An 18,113-nucleotide genomic window follows, 5' to 3' on the forward strand; every position below is an offset into this window, starting at 1 on the left:
ACATCTTACAAATCGCTCTAACGGTGTTAAACTCGATAGAATCTTTTTGATTCTCCCGAATATTCCTCTGATAATACCAATTTTGCCCTTTCGCCGGACGCTTCGATATTCCTATCCCGCATCACCAACAAATGCTCGGAAATCAACGGCCCGGAAATCCGGCCGACCCCAATCACTTCACAACTTCAGGAAGAAACCCGACCCGGAATTGGAGGATCCAAATCAACCAAACCCAGCTTGTTTCATAGGCCTCCACAGTTCTCCTGCAACGACACTCCAAATTATGGGCTCCGCTTCGCAAACCCCTTAAGTTTTCCTCCAATTTTACTCCTTCTCTCTTTCACCAAATCTTGAACATAATCGAAACACACCCCAAAATATGTTTTAGTTTCTTCAATTGGGCTCAGAATACCCTCGATTTCAAGCCTGATATCGGCGACCGGTGCCGGATTATCCGGATATTGTTAGGGTCTGATCTTTTTACTTGGAAACCCCATCTTGGATTCAATTGTTCAAGATTACCCACCTGCCAAGATTTTCCCTCTATTGATTCAATCGCGCAAAGCTGTTGATTCTCAGAATATTTCCCCGGTTATGAACTGTGTGGTCGAATGTTATTGCAGCAAACAAATGTATTTGCAAAGTTTGGAGGTTTGAAATCGAGGATATAACAGAAGGATATAATAGACATTTCACGTTTTCGGTTAAAAAAATTCGGTCAACCGTTAGTCAAGGGGGTTTTCATAATTACGAGAACGTGAGGAGGATTTTCGTTATTTAGGCTTACCTCAGTGGGGTTTTGGTAATTTGCCCAAGAAATAATATAACAATTTGATTTGCATACTTGTTCTTCAATAAAGAAAGAACCCGCAACTAGTTAAATTGGTGCAATGAAACTTTAGATTGCCTTATTTCACCAATTTTGTCTATATCTTTAGCGACATTCGTATAAATTAACTAAAAAAAATAACAACATCCTCAAACTTTTTTATAAACATGTTAGACGACACCTTAAATTAAAATATAGTAAGAATTAAGAAATATGAACTTTTCACGGCCAAATGAAATTATTATTTAAGCGAAAGTATTAATTTCAAAAGTTTGGTTTTAATAAGGTAAAAAACATATTTTTGTTTTTCTTTGGTCAAAAACTTTATGAAAATTTCGAACTTGTGTGATTTTAAAAAATTCCGAAAATTTTGGAATTTGAAATAGATATCTGGATTTCGATAATTTTGTAATTGGAATTAGAAATAGTTTTTTACTTGTGATTTTTTTTTTTTTTTTTGATTTTTTCCGGAAAGGCCATATCAATTATTTTCAATTTTCACTGATATTCCAGTCATAATTATAATTAATTTTCATAATAATTTTATAACGATATGAATTGATAATCAAATTTAAATCTAATACCTACTCACATATTCGCCCCACCTTTTTTCAACAATTACATATTCAACCCTCTTTATCAAAGAAATCTCACTCTGCCACTCTCTCTCTCTCTCTCTCTACAATTGACACGCTCTAGTCTAACTACACTGACTCCCCATTGACCAGATTAACTCTAGCCACAACCCCCAACCCCCACTCCGAAACCCTCGATGATTTCTCCGGCGGAGAAGAGGAAACCACCAACCGCAGGCGGCGCCGTTTCAGGTGGAAACCGCCTCCGACCGACGGAAGTCCAGATGGGCGGACGACGAGCCCAAGACGAAGAGCCCGATTTCATGAAGGATTTCACCGGAGGTATTGAATTCGATCGCGAGATCCAATGTTTGAATATTAGGTTACTTGAGATTAGTCGTAGCTAGATCCAATGTTTGAATATTCATGATGATAATATGGGAGTTAGAATTAATACAGAACTTGAATAGAGGGAGATACACTAGATTAAGCCCAAGGAATTCGATGAGACCGACGAACTTGTACATTGCCATGCCACCGACTCTGGAGGATGAATGTTTGATAGTAGAGGCCGCTTGGCGAGATTGTGATTGCTAAGGTTATCTCTGGCCTGAGTAAAGGTTATGGATTTGTCGAGTATATATGCTGATGTTCATCGGGCTAACAATGGCATTGCTAGCGTGAATGGCGTACACAGACTCGACAGAAGATCAATTGCCCGTGACAGTAGTGGCTGCCAAACCTCCTCCGAGATAAGTAGCTACAGTGCAGATACCGAGTACGACAATTTCATGACAATTGTGATGGATTTTGGATGAGAGGTAATCCATTGTTTTTTCCTCCTAGTTTCTTGTCTTCTACTACTCTTTGATCTTTGCCGGAACAATTATTGCGCACAGTTATCAACTCTAATTATTGGCAAAGATTAAAATATAATGCCTGTATGTAGTGGGAAATTGAATATAATGTCGATCTCGCGTGGTAGTATAGTACTGCAGGGTTTGCTAGTGGAGCTATAGAATGCATAGTAATTAGGATTCATCATATGTATGATACATGATGTATATATGAGCATAGTACGAGGTTTTATTAGATTATCGATACATATACATACTAAATGGAATGCATGTAAGTGTATAATTTAAATGTCATTCTCTAGAAAACACGAAGCGTATGTATTGGAGAACGCATTTTACTTGCCCTTAAGTATGGGGTCAGATCAAAAATCACAGAATAACTTATCTTCGATAGGTAACTTGTATGCATCATTCCCACTGTTAATAGTTTGGACACACATGTAATAAATGGCTTATTGATATGTGATTACGGAAGTGAATTGTGTAAATAAAGTATTTCCGAGTTACATTATAATATTCCGAATGAAATTAGAATTAGATCGAGCAAATTTCATTCTTTCTCATGTGCATACCGAATGAAACTTCGAACAATATATGGTGCTGCTAATATGTTTATGTTTCGTTATGCACTTGTCGGAGTTTCTAAGACTATTCCTATCTCTTGAAGTTTATATATATTTTTTGTGTTACTATATCTTACATTCCGGTTTGGTAAGAGCACATGTTGGTTATCCATATTCATTGCTCGGAAAATTTTTCGTTTGGTTTGGTTCGATTTTATCTTGTCTTAGAATGTTCTTTTTTGTGGTTCAAAAAAAAAAAAAAAAAGAATGTTCTTTTGTGCATTGCTTGTTATTGGGCTTGATTATTAAAAGAAAAAAGGATAGTTATGTATTTGAATTAATTAATATTATCACAATAAATAAATATATTTATTGTAAAACTGTTTATATTTTAAAATTAATAGAACTAGTATTTCACCCGTGCGATGCACGGGGATGAATTCAAATATTAAAATGAATTAATCTAAAAAATCAACGAAATAAAAGATACTAAGACTAATATTAATATTTATACTAATATTAATATAAATGCTTATACGGATAATGATACTGATACTAATATTGATACTAATACTGATATTAATACTAATACTAATACTAATATTAATACTAATATTAATACTAATACTAATATTAATTAAACTAATATTAATGTTAATACTGATACAGTAAGACCCCGTTTGTTTGCCAAGTAAGCCATGATTAACTAAATAGTTGGACTTAATTTGATGTTTGGTATCCTCAATAAATTACCGGGTCGACCAGGCAAAATTATATAATCATGGCTTATCTTGCCTTATTATCTTGGCTTATCTTTCATTCTAATGAGTTTTTTTTATTGGAGATTTCAAGCTCCAATAAAATTGGGTCTTATTAGATTATTTAATCTTATCTTGGCTAATTTTATATTGCCAACCAAATGGGACCTAATAGTAATATTAATGTTAATGTTGATGCATCATTGATACTGATACATATACCGATACTGATAGTATCAACTGATACATAAACTGATACTACTAATGATACTACTACTACTACTACTACTACTACTAATACTAATACTAATATTAATACTAATACTAATACTAATACTAATACTATTACTAATACTAATACTAATACTAATACTAATACTAATACTAATACTAATACTAATACTAATACTAATACTAATACTAATACTAATGCTAATACTAATACTAATACTAATACTAATACTAATACTAATACTAATACAAATACTCATACTCATACTAAGATTCATACTAATACTCATACTCATACTCATACTCATACTCATACTACGTACTACCAATACTAATACTAATGCTAATACTAATATGAATACTAATACTAATACAAATACTAATAGTAATACAAATACTAATAGTAATACTAATATGTACTTATATTAATTCTAATACTAACATTAATACTAATACAAATACAAATACTTACACACTAATACTAATACACTAATGCTAATGATAATGTTAATATAAATACACTAATACTAATGTTAATGCTAATGTTGATACATATAATCATATAGATACTGATATTGATACTGATACTACTACTAATACTAATACTCATACGGATACTCATAGTGATACTACTACTAATTAATATTGATACTACTACTAATACTAATAATAGTAATACACTAATGTTGATATTGATACATATACAGATACTAATACTACTACTACTACTACTACTACTACTACTACTACTACTACTACTACTAATAATAATAATAATACTAATACTAATATTAATACTAATACTAATACTAATACTAATACTAATACTAATACTAATACAATAATATTACTGCTAATGTTCATGTTGATACCGATACTAATAGTGATATTGACACTAATACGGACACTGATACCGATACTAATATTAGTATTGATACAAATATTGATATTGATGATAATACTAATACTAATGTTGTAAAACCTGTTTTTCGAAATTCTTTTGCAACGCCTTTTCAGGTAAGAAATTATCAGACACTGCAACTCAAATATAATTATTAAATATATAATTTAATGTTGTAAATACATGTTTTTCGAAAATCTATATAATAAAATTTTTGTATACGACATAATTATCATGAAAGATATATATTTCAGTAAAATATTGATTGATCATAACCATTTGTAATATCTAATAATTAAATTATTTGATATAATGAGTGATCTGAGTAAAAGATTGATTGATCATAACCATTTGTAATATTGGATAGAAATAAATTATTTGATATGATCGGTGATCTCATAGGATATGTGAAGATAACCAACATGCTTAACTCGAATTTCAGCCCTCTGTCTAGCTTGGAATTCGAAGATATTAGAAATATGGGATTTGTCGAGTGAATGAACGATAAATTAATAATTGTTTACCTATCGTCTCTGACTCTCTATGAATTTGCATACTATTGGATCTTGCATCTTTAGTATCATTTACTTGAATTATTAGATAAATAATACAAAAAACATGTATAAAATAAATAAAAACAACAACACTTAATTATATAATAAAAAAGAAAAAAAAAGGTAATTAATGTTCATTTAATATAATTGCAAAATTAGTTGTTATCCGTAAATATTTTATATTATAGCCTTTAATGTTTATACAATGTGATTTAAACTATATTTTTATATTTTCATATGAAATTAATTTGATAAATAATTTATACATGTATCAACATGTTTGATACAAAGTGGTTTTCAATTTTCATCTTTTATGATGTTGATATCCATTAAATAGTACTAAAATTACATACGTTAAACAATGGCTTAATTCCACTTTGCACCCTTGAAATATACCATTTTGGCACTTTGCACCCTCGAAATAAATTAATAGCACTTTGCACCCTCGAAATACAATAAATCATGCATAATGCACCCCAAATGAATTTTTAAAGTTAAAAAATATAAATTTAATATTTTTAGTGATAATTTTTTAGGATGCCAAATGTTAAATATTTTTTTATTCATAAATCATTCTGAAACTATAAAGTTCAAAATAAAAAATACATTTCATCAACATATTTAAAAATTACATTTTTTATCAAAATAAAATATTTTACGAAAAAAAAATCATTCCGCTATTCCGTTATCAAGTTATCTGAAAATTATATTTTCTTCCAATTATTTTCACCTAATATTTTCACACAATTACATAAAAGATCTATCAATCGAATAATTTAGTGATAAAATTTTATTTTTTATTTTTCTTTTGTAAGAAAATGTAGATTTTTTAAATAATCCGGTGTAATTTTTATTTTTTCGCACTTTGTCCACTCGAAATTATGTTTGAGGTTCAAGAAAATAACAATTTTTTTTTTTATTTTGTACCCCGAAAAGAAAAACACCATGGAAAATGAAATTGCCTTTATTATTCAATTGAGGGTGCATTGTGAATGGTTTATTGTGTTTTGAGGGTGCACAGTGCTATTATTATTTTTCGAGGGTGCAAAATGCCAAAATGGTATGTTTCAAGGGTGCAAAGTGGAATTAAGCCGTTAAACAATACTAAAATAATACATTAAGGCCCCGTTTGGTTGCCAAGATAAGCCATGGTTAACTAAATAGTTGGACTTAATTTGATGTTTGGTATCCTCAATAAATTGCTGGGTCGACCCGCCAAAATTATATAATCTTGCCTTCTAATAAGTTTTTTTTGTTGGACGTTTCAAGCTCCAATAAAATAATTGGGTCTCATTAAATTATTTAATCTTATCTTGCCAACCAAACGGGGCCTTAGTGTTAAAAACCACACAGTCCTAACTACACATGCAAAAATCACACTACAAACAATTTGTGTGTTTAATTATTCAATCCACAAAGTGTCTTTTATGATGTTGATACAAAGTGGTTTTTAATTTACTTGTAGTTTTCGACTAATTGGTTTAAATCAGAAAAATGTGAACACTAATTACTTACTTTCAGAGGATAATTATCGAACCATTTTATCGTGCAAAAGATTAGAGTTAACGGTGCCAACAAAAAAATAATTCTAATTCCTTTTGCATTAATTTGCCGATGAATTTGCGAAACTTTTTATACAAAATGATATACTATATTAGGAAATTTAATAAACTAATAATTTTGTTATTACTTATTATTGTATAGTTAAGGTAAACAAAAAACGGATCTGTTATAAAAGGTATCCAATATATAATTCAGGAATAATATTATTTAATAACCATTAAAATTTATTTTGAATTTTTAATACAAACATGTGTTAAATAATAAAAAATAAATTATGGCACCGTAGATGGAGAAATCTGAACATGGAAGAATATCTCATACGAAATATATGGTAATTTGTTAAATAACACAAATCATCCAATTCTATTTAACATTAGCTTTTATATTCTTACATATTTAAAATATTATATAGATTTAATTCGATATAATTTGTAAAATATTGAAAAAGATTATTATATTTATAGATTTTATTTTTGAGACAAAAAATTAATTCATATGTTGTTAAGGAAAGGTATATATAATCTAATATTTTTTGAAAATTATCAATTAAATTATATTTAAGTACAATTATCAATTTTTTGATAACATTAATTAGGTAAATTTGCAATGATTTGATATATATGTATATAGTAGTGAATTGATGAGTATTAAACAACTTTTTTTCCTTTTAATAGTGAACAAAACGCGCGCACACACTCACACGCACACACGGATATTCATTTTGTAAGCAAACATACATAAAGTACGGTATTTTCCATATATTAACCACAAATAATTAAAACAAATTAATTTAAATAAGTAAGAAACTGAATTCATGAATTAGAAAATCTGGATAGTTAATTTGCAAGATCTGGAAAAGAGAAATCAATTCGTATGTGTCACTTTATATAATGAGGATGTAATAACGTTAAAAGAATATATATAAAAATATAATTTATAATTCTTATAACAGTACCAAATTAATAAAATCAAAAGGACCTAATACTAAATATAAAAAAATATATTAATCTAAAATATTACAATCTTTGTTATAAATAAAACAAAATACGTAAAATATTTTTTTTTATCATTGCATACAATTTTACTTGTCAAACGTTTACAATCTTACGCAAATCACAATCCTTGCATGATGTACAACATTATAATATTGTTTTTTCAGCAATTCATCACACGATGTTAGCCGTGCACCTATACAAAAAAAAAAAAAAAATTATCTATAAGCAAACATTTCGACAAACTAAAGTTACATAAACTATTTGGTAAAATAAATAGGCATCGAACAAAATAAATAAAAACAATACATATGAACAAAATTACGGAAAAATATATGTTATGGTGTACACCATTTTTCTTGTTTGAGGGAGTTATATATACATATTTTTTTGACAGAAAAAGGAATCCATTTTTGATAAGGAAAGATACATAAAATCTTATAATTTCTAGAAGTGATTGATTAACTTGTAATTAATACAATAGATAAATATAATTACAATTATTGATTTTTTTGTCCGAATTTTGTTAAGTTGGCTTAATTTTATATATTTGTTTCATTTTGATAGGAAGATTATTAAATAACATTTCCATTATCACTGTAAGCAATCAACTTAAATAAGTAAGAGATCAAATTCATAAATGTAAATCCGCAAAATATATTGGTAACGTTTGAAAAGGAAAAAATGAAATTCAAATTGTATAAAATTTGAAATTTAAATAATTGATTGGCAATCAGTATATTGATACTGTAAAATCTGGTAACACATAATTCAATTTCATTATATAACAATATATTAACAAATAGATTACCGGTTTAATCCATTTAATAAAGTCTATGATTATTTTATTCTAGCGTGATACATTATTAATACATTGATAAATTTTTTTTTCTAAATTATAAAAAAAATATTATAAATATTTATTACAATATGAAAATAAATAAATCACAAATTTATTAACATAATTATTTTAATTTGTAATTTAAATAAAATAATTCAAAAAAAAAATACAATCAGCATATTACGTTTTTTTGGAAAATTACCTAAGTAAATATTTTTTTATTTATTTTTGTAAATATAAACTTAATGAAAAAATATGTATATGTGGTAATGATTAAATGAGTGTGCAAATGTTAAAAAGGAAACAACTTAAATACATACCAAACTAAAAATGACAACTAAGCAATTTACTAATACACATAAGCAATTTAATGACAACTAAGCAATTTGAGAAGATGACATAGGAATTTGCCACATGTCATTCAAAGAAGGCATAGATCCTCTTTTTATATTATATATAGATTTGAGTAAGTAAAGGAGGAATTTAGCCCAACCTCATTCTCGAAATCCAGCCCATTACATCTTTCTCAGATGAGATAATAAAAAAATCTATATATATATAAACGTTAAAGCAAACAAACCAAACGATTGGGGAGACGACTAGGGTTGAGAGAGAGAGAGAGAGAGAGAGAGAGAGAGAGAGAGAGAGAGAGAGAGAGAGAGAGAGAGAGGGAGAGAGGCAAATCTATTGTGGCATGAAGACTGTGTCGATAAGAAGAAGAGACATGGGAAACGAAAAACAAAGATGAATCAGGTAAAAACGGAGGCAATCCCCATGAAAGGCAAACCTGGAGGTGGTCCTCGCGTCTGGTTTGACGGAGATCGCACCGACATTGATCCTTTGTACATTAAAGATTCAGAAGATGCTGCGGCATTAGCTATTGATGTCTACAACAAAACACATGTATCTATCCTCTCTCTCTCTCTCTCTTAAATATTAAATTATTGTTTTTCATGTTCAGTCTGAATGCTACTATTAACGAATCAATGATTGATCAATAATTGCTTCTTATCTTATTAATCGATATGTATATATATATGTGTGTGTGTGTGTGTGTAGCTCAACAGATACAGTGTTGTGGAAGTGCTGAGTGCAACTGGACTAGGACTTAAGGTGATTGTAACATTTACCGCTAAGCCTGAGCCTGGGGACGATGATAAGAATCTCGTAACTTTTGTAGCTTTTACTCATATTCTTAACGAGAGTTATAAATTTGTAATTTCTGTTAAGATTCTCCACCCCGCTCACCTGCGCCCTATCGATAGGTAATCACCTTTTTTTTCATTTTGCTTTTTCTTTTTTAATTAAAATTCTACTCTTCATATTCATACCTAAATTTTTATATTCAATAATGTCTAGTGTTTCGGAGGAGAAGGAGCCCGTAGGTATGTTTCGAGATGGCCCTGTCTTGTACGGCCCAGATTGCACCACCTGCTGTGATGATGAAACAAAGAATATTCTCAACGAATCTACCGATTTAGCTCTTGAAGTCTACAACAAAACCCATGTGTGTGTCATCTCTTATTATTTTTCCCCCATCTTTGCTTCAAAATAATTTTTCTTTTTCTTTTTACATTTACTATTAATTAATGATTAGTAATAATAATAACAACAGGAGCCTCTTGTTTTAATTTATTATGTGTGTGTAGATGGAAATTTACAATTTGCTGGTCCTGGTGAGTGCAACTGGACATTTATCGACAGGCTCTAACTCTAAGGTGGATTTGATGTTTACCGCCGAGCCTGATCCTGTACGTCTGGCGCATCTCGGTGATCCGAGAACGAGGTCTTTTCAAGCTCGGGTTTCCTTCTCACATAAGTATGTAGAGTTTGTTGATCATGTCTCCTACTGACCTGACCGACCTGCTATAGTAATAGGTAATCAATTTTTCATTTTGCTTTTCTTAATCGAAGTTGTACTCTTGATGAAACTAACTTAGTTCATTCTACTTAGTTAGCCTTGAATCTCGATGTGGGCATAAAAATAAAAAATAAAAAATAAAAATTGCTATAATATGTTGTATTCTTTTAAGTTGAATTACAGGGACAAATTATTTTCTTTAGCAATGAATAGAATCCTTAACTTCTTCTTCTAAGACCACCATCAAGAAATCTATTTGTAACTGGTCAACGGTTTTATGCCCCCAAGTGGTTAGTATAAGTATTTATTGAACCGGATCATTCGTTATGTCCATGTCATTTCCGACTATGATTAAAGTGGGTCCCACATAATTCTGGCCACCAACCAAATTGGGGAAACAACGACATTTGATTTTTAGTTGTACGGACTGTGTATTTATTTTTATAGGATACATTACAAAATAAATACAAAGTTTATATGTCAATTAATTGCAATGTAGTATGTGTGTCCTTCCAATTAGACTACTTAAAAACTTTCTAGCTTTATATGCTTTTACTAGCATTTAACATCTTTTTCGGTTTTTCGTTTGCAGGTGTTAATTTCCATATAATCTGATTTTGAATCCTTTTTTTTTTATTTATTTGTGAAAAACTATGGTGTGTGGTGGTCAATGCCGCGTAGAGAAGGCTGGAACAAATGCTATGCTTACCTATTTTGCCAATTTGCATGTTACTGCTACATTTCCACTACTGGTAAGATGCTCTACTATACCCTGAGTTTCTCAATCAATTACGAAAAAAATGAAAATATCTTGAAATTGCTATACAAACATGAAGACGAAAATATCGTGAAGTTGCTATACAAACTTCAACACATGCTCGGCAGCTCGAACCATCAGAAGTACTTAGGCCGCCAAAGGTTCCTTTAAAAAAAATAAAATAGTTTAGAATTCATTGCAATAATAAAAAAAAAAATTAGTATAGTAATTCATTAGGATCGTAGATTTAAATTACGGCCTCACCTCTTCATAAACCCCAATTGCATAACAGTTGGTGTTATATATTTGCACGCTACTTTGGCTAGTCCGTGATCGGCCCAACTCTTGTCCCAGCTGTTCTGAATAATATAAAACCTTTCACCTTTATCAATTCCGTATCCATAATCAAGATAATATGGCCATCATAATCTTTTGACATATCCCCATTGAAGGTATAAATTTTCTGTACAACCAAGTTAACGTACAACACAATTAGTTTATAATTGAAAAGAATACTAATTAACTTGATTGTACAGAAAATTTATACCTTCAATGGAATATGTCAAAAGATTATGATGGCCATATTATCTTGATTATTTCAATGGAATATGTCAAAAGATTATGATGGCCATATTATCTTGATTATTGATAAAGGTGAAAGGTTTTATATTATTCAGAACAGCTGGGACAAGAGTTGGGCCGATCACGGACTAGCCAAAGTAGCGTGCAAATATATAACACCCAACTGTTATGCAATTGGGGTTTATGAAGAGGTGAGGCCGTAATTTAAATCTACGATCCTAATGAATTACTATACTATTTTTTTTTTATTATTGCAATGAATTCTAAACTATTTTATTTTTTTTAAAGGAACCTTTGGCGGCCTAAGTACTTCTGGTGGTTCGAGCTGCCGAGCATGTGTTGAAGTTTGTATAGCAACTTCACGATATTTTCGTCTTCATGTTTGTATAGCAATTTCAAGATATTTTCATTTTTTCGTAATTGATTGAGAAACTCAGGGTATAGTAGAGCATCTTACCAGTAGTGAAATGCACAGAAATGTAGCAGTAACATGCAAATTGTCGAAATACGTAAGCATAGCATTTGTTCCAGCCTTCTCTACGCGGTATTGACCACCACACGCCATCATAATTTTTCACAAATAAAAAAAAAAGATTCAAAATCTGATTATATGGAAATTAACACCTGCAAACGAAAAACCAAAAAAGATGTTAAATGCTAGTAAAAGCATATAAAGCTAGAAAGTTGTTAAGCAGTGTAACTGGAAGGACTACATACTTCACATACTACATTGCAATTAATTGACCTCTTCTCATGTTTTCATGCTAAAAGATATAAACTTTTTATTTATTTTGTCATGTATCAGGCTATAAAGATAAATATACGTACGCACAACTAAAAAAAGTAAAAACTTTTCAAATGGCTAGTGTAAATTATTTATAAAAATATATATATTTTCGGTTAGCGAGTATATATGATTAAATATATCGAGCAAAACCGATTCCAAAGTCCATTAATCAAATTGGCTTATATATACTGACGATGTTATATGTTTAGGCAAATCAATTTTTATCCAATAGTTGAATCTTATTCTAACTACATTCTAATTTAATGGTAGTGTCAAAACACAAAGTTTCAAAATTCTCTTATTTATGAGAAATAACCCTGTAAAACTGATCAATCCAACTAAGAGCTACAATAATTAAGAATTGCAACTTAATATTTGGTTAGTATAATTATATTATATTATCTGTATGTAATTAAATTACGATGGTCAAAGTAAGCTTTTTGCTAACACACTTTTTACTAAGACATACATGATACATCGTATGGTGCAATTTTCTATACACATTTTTCACTAACACATATTTAACATGTCTTATGGTGCAATTTTCTATGAAAGTATGAAAAATTAACATTCCAAGACAGAATAAAATCAAACCAAACAAAAGATTATCAGAGCAATCAATCATCAGTTTCAGACAATAGATTTCTTGATGGTGGTCTTAGAAGAAGTTAAGGATTCTCTATTCATTAAAATGTACATAGGTATATGAAGAGTAAGAAACTTTGGTTGAGAAAAGCAAAATGAAAAATCGATTACCTATTATTAGCAGGTGAGGTTGGTAGGAGGGAGGAGACCAACAAACTCTACATACTTGTGTAGGAAGAAAACCCGAGCTCGAAAAGTTCTCGGTTTCGCATCACTGTCTTCCAGCAAAGGATCAGGCTCGGCGGTAAACATCAAATCCACCTTAGAGTTAGAGTCTGTGGATATATGTCCGGATATATGTCCAGTTGCACTCACCAGAACCGGCAAATTGTATTTTTTAATCTACACACAACATATGTATATATATATATATATATATATTATATACACACCCATAATAAATTAAAAGAAGAGGCTATTATTATTATTATTACTAATGATTCATTTATTTTGAAGAAGATACATACATGGGTATTGTTGCGGACTTGAAGAGCTAAATCGGTAGATTCGTTGAGAATATTCTTCGTTTCATCATCACAGCAGGTGGTGCAATCTGGGCCGGGCCGTACAAGACAGGGCCATCTCGAAACATATCTACAGGCTCCTTCTTCTTCGGAAGACTAGACATTATTGTATATATATATATATGTATATAAATAAAAAATTGTAGAATTATAATTAAAAGAAGAAAATAAAGCAGAATGAAAAATAAAGGTGGATTTACTTATAATCGAGAGCGTGCAGGTGAGCATCACGGACAATTTCAACATACTCAACACACGTATAAAGGTTGTTAACGGAAGCTCGAAAATATATGGGATACTCATTATCATCAAAAGCAGAATCCTCCTCCTCCTCAGGCTCAGGCTTAGCGGTAAAAATTATATTCAGTATAAGTCCTACTTCAGCTGCACTCAGCACTTCCACTACACTGTATTTGTTGAGCTACACACACACACACACACATATATATATATATATATACAGATTAATAAGATAAGAAGCGATTATTGATGAATGAATCAATCGTTAATTAATTAAATAATTAGTAGCATTCAGACAGAGCATGAAAAACAACAATTTAATTTTTAAGAGAGAGAGCGAGAGAGAGATACATGTGTTTTGTTGTAGAGATGAACAGCTAATGCGGCAGCATCTCCCGTCTCTTTGATTTGGAAAGGATGACAGCGGCTGCGGCTGCGGCTGCGGCTGCGATCTCCGTCACGAAACCAGAGGCTGCAACCACCTCCACGTTGGTGCCTCCCGCCGTTCCTTTTCCGTCGCAATTCCGACCCTTTCATCATACCGCAAGCCTCTCTCTCTCTAGATTTGCCTCTCTCGAAACCCTAGTCGTTTTCCCCCCTTTGGTTTGATTCCTTTAAAGCCTTTTCTATATATAGATAATTATATTTTAGGGTAAATTACAACCACACCCCTAAGGTATTGGCAAATTACAAAAAAACTCATTATTTTGGGGTAATTATAACTACCCTCAACTATAAATCTTCTTATACGTCCAACCTTGCCATATCAAATTTAATGGAATCTTCTAGATTTATACATAATATTCTTAATTTTGTACCCATTTTAATCCCATTCGAGCTTCACATTTTAAAGCAAGATAGTCATAAAATGTGTTTTTTTGCTTGTATATATCAAACTGTGGTGCATTAGAACTGTATAAAACGAGTATAATCAAGATAACATTCCGCGGAATCTAAAATATTATATTGAATTTGACATCGTAATAATGAACGTGTAAGAAAATTTATAGTTGCGACTTGCGAGTAGTTGTAATCATCCAAGGGGTTTTTTGTAATAAAAAATGAAAACATGATCAAAACCTCAAGAAAACTCTCTCTCTCTCTCTCTCTCACACACACACACACACATAGACACACAATTTTCACACAAAAATTAAAATCACTCGGAAGTAGAAGTAATGGGCTTTCTGACTACAAAAGGCCCACTTTCCAATTGGGCTTTCTTGGAGCACCCATCAAGAACGGCGGACAATTTGTAGGGTGAAACATCTGAGGCCAACCATTGGTCCACGTGGAATACCGACTGGCTGCAGTTAGTGTGGGGCCCAGTGGAGCTGACGTGGACATACTCACAGTACCAACCATGATGGGGACCCGACCCGTTAGAAGTCACATTGAGCTTGCAAATGGGGGATCCGATACACGGGGCCCGGCCCGTGAATATATCGAGGCTTCCCCTCTCGAAGTAGTCGTGTGTTTTGCCCATTACGCCCCAGTTTTCTATATTCCTGACCCGAATAGATTTTCCGGCGGAATCACCGAATGTGACGGTGATGTTGGAGTCTGTTCCGGCCCCGATGATCGAACCGGTTTGAATGAAGAAACTGTATACGCATTCATTCTGCAAATTCGGAATTAGATGAAAAAAAATATAAAAAGATTAGATTTTATTTATTTATTTATCTATTCATAAAAAAAGATGATTATGATGGAGTTATTAAAGTCTTATTATAATTAAGTTCGATTAACTATAAATAGTAGGAGCTAGTAACGTACTTATTTGAGAAAATTACGAGTCCGAAATAAGAACTAAAGTCGTCAACTAAATGCTATTATCGAAAACGACACCTTCTTCCTAAAATACCATAAATTAAAATCTAATTATTATTATTAAATTAATTAGTGATGTTATTAAAAAAAAAAATCAAATTGAATATAAAATTATAACAATTCTAGCAGTAGATCTAAATCGAATACAATCCATCATAATCCAAATTGTTCCAATCCATGTAACCAAACGATTTCAAGAAATTGCTTAATTTATTGTATTTTAAGGTCCCATTGATCTAGATCCATAAGTGAATTTGATGGAAATAAAAAAAAAATAAAAAAAAATTCCATATGAAATTATAGATCCAAAGAGATGAAGAATATTCATGAAGACAAAGGATTGCATAGATATAACTAATAAGCTATACACACACAGAGAGATAAACATTTCATTTATATATAGAGTAAAAAGCAGTTTACCCCCTAAACAAATGCCCGTTTTGCACTTTGCCCCCCAAACAAAAAAAATTTGCACGTTCTTACCTAAACTCCGGTTTTTGTTGCACGGTGCCTCAAAATTGGAATTTTCAGGCCATTTTGACCGGATTCTTACCCACGTGCTTTTCACGTGAGTTTTAAAGGGGCAAAATAGTCTATTCACTTACCTTCTTAATAAATTAAAAAAAAAAACAAAAAACAAAATACAAAAAGAAAAAACGAAAAAAAAAGAGAAAAGGAAGGGCTGCCGACGCCATTTCTAAATATCGATTCTCTCCTCTCCCATACCACCACCACCGTTCACACACTCCCTCAATTAATTATTTTCTTCTTCAGTTTCTCTCTCTCTCTCTCTCTCTCTCTCTCTCTCTCTCTCTCTCTCTCTCTCTCTCTCTGTGTCACGGGTGAGAAAAAAAAATACAGGACATAATAACTTCCTTGATTATTCGTTAATGGGTTATTGTTCTGAATTAATCTAGACAATGACGTCACTTTCCGGCGGGTTTTACTTCTGTTTGATTCTCGTAGCGAATTTCGTTTTATTCTTGTCCGCGTCTACTGATTTTGACTTCGGGACGCTTACTCTGTCCACCATGAAGCTGCTCGGCGACGCCCACATGAGCAACGGGAGCGTCAGACTCACTCGCGATCTCGGCGTCCCCTACTCCGGCGCCGGCAAGATCCTATACTCGAAACCCATCAATTTCCGGCGACCTGGCACCCAATCCCTGGGGAGCTTCTCCACATTCTTCTCGTTCTCCGTCACGAACCTGAACCCCTCCTCCATCGGCGGCGGATTAGCCTTCGTCATCTCGCCGGACGACGAGTACGTCGGCGACCCCCTTCCTTTTATGTTGCTGTTGTTATATTCAAATTCACCACGAAATCGATTATGAGGGTAGAGGGGATCTCGTCGGTGCCGCCGTGGTTTATCTAGATGAAGAAGAAGCCGTTCCGAAATCGCCTATTTGAGTGTAGAAATGGCGTCGGCAGCCCTTCCTTTTCTTTCTTTTTTTTTTTTCGTTTTTTCTTTTAGTATTTTGTTTTTTGTTTTTTTTTTTAATTTATGAAGAATGTAAGAGAATAGACTCTTTTGCCCCTTTAAAACTCACGTGAAAAGCACGTGTGTAAGATTCCGGTCAAAATGGCCTGAAAATTCCAATTTTGAGGCACCGTGCAACAAAAACCGTAGTTCAGGTAAGAACGTGCAAATTTTTTTTGTTTGGGGGGCAAAGTGCAAAACGGGCATTTGTTTAGGGGGTAAACTGCTTTTTACTCTTATATATAAATATAAATATAGAGAAGATGGAGAAAGTTGGACTTACAGGAGAGGCAGCTGAGGAAGAGAGAGAAAGAGAAGCAATCACAACTAGTGAGATGAAGAGGAAGAACCGACCACTCACCATTTTTATCCTTTTTCTTGTTTACCCAAATACTTAATACAGGATTCTGTATATATCAACTCTGGTTGTATATATATATTTATAGCAGCCTCATGCACTGAAGAGACAACTTTTTTGCCATTAATTTGATATAGTATAATATGAATATTATTTTATTGGTATTTAACTGTCTGATTAATTAACTACGTGTGACGTTGTCCCATTTAATTTAATTTAAAGCCTGGATCTAAAATTTATAAAGTCAAGACTTTAAAAAAATTGAAGTTGCCTATATTTAAATAGGAAGAAAATGGCCACGATAAAAACTACGTGGGAGTCAGATCTCTCCTATATATGCATATTCAATTGCCCTGTGGGGGGTTAGCTTGTCATTTCACTTTGT

The 18,113-nt window shown here is 31.8% G+C and overlaps 2 protein-coding genes and 1 long non-coding RNA gene across 4 annotated transcripts; 1 reads left to right on the top strand and 2 right to left on the bottom strand.

The window, feature by feature from the left end:
* Positions 1 to 1,451: 1,451 nt before the first annotated feature.
* On the top strand, positions 1,452 to 11,265 carry LOC105977832 (uncharacterized). 2 transcript variants are annotated; one of them, XM_088819365.1, is made up of 7 exons: positions 1,452 to 1,746; positions 1,864 to 3,233; positions 9,125 to 9,567; positions 9,724 to 9,929; positions 10,024 to 10,171; positions 10,314 to 10,542; positions 11,118 to 11,265. In XM_088819365.1, exons 3-6 carry the CDS (start codon positions 9,409 to 9,411, stop codon positions 10,515 to 10,517), a joined length of 717 nt encoding a protein of 238 aa, XP_088675491.1. In that variant the 5' UTR covers positions 1,452 to 1,746; positions 1,864 to 3,233; positions 9,125 to 9,408; the 3' UTR covers positions 10,518 to 10,542; positions 11,118 to 11,265. The 2 variants fall into 2 exon arrangements, with proteins under 2 accessions (XP_088675491.1, XP_088675492.1); XM_088819366.1 differs by lacking the exon at positions 11,118 to 11,265 and having other exon boundaries at positions 1,511 to 1,746; positions 1,853 to 3,233; positions 10,314 to 10,760.
* A 281-nt stretch (positions 11,266 to 11,546) lies between these two features.
* On the bottom strand, positions 11,547 to 14,662 carry LOC105977833 (uncharacterized). Its single transcript, XR_001174592.2, has 6 exons — positions 14,412 to 14,662; positions 14,021 to 14,241; positions 13,764 to 13,916; positions 13,408 to 13,638; positions 12,322 to 12,488; positions 11,547 to 11,745 (listed from the first exon to the last, which is right to left on the bottom strand). It is a non-coding gene; the product is annotated as an uncharacterized LOC105977833 (long non-coding RNA).
* Positions 14,663 to 15,006: 344 nt separating this feature from the next.
* On the bottom strand, positions 15,007 to 17,910 carry LOC105977864 (PLAT domain-containing protein 3). The gene is made up of 2 exons (XM_013003253.2): positions 17,654 to 17,910; positions 15,007 to 15,681 (listed from the first exon to the last, which is right to left on the bottom strand). The coding sequence occupies exons 1-2, from the start codon at positions 17,732 to 17,734 to the stop codon at positions 15,220 to 15,222; spliced, it is 543 nt and encodes a 180-aa protein (XP_012858707.1). The 5' UTR covers positions 17,735 to 17,910; the 3' UTR covers positions 15,007 to 15,219.
* Between the last annotated feature and the right edge of the window lie 203 nt (positions 17,911 to 18,113).

This window comes from Erythranthe guttata, chromosome 6 (assembly GCF_056151865.1).
Source record: "Erythranthe guttata isolate IM_541 chromosome 6, IM_541, whole genome shotgun sequence".
Lineage (NCBI taxonomy): Eukaryota > Viridiplantae > Streptophyta > Magnoliopsida > Lamiales > Phrymaceae > Erythranthe > Erythranthe guttata.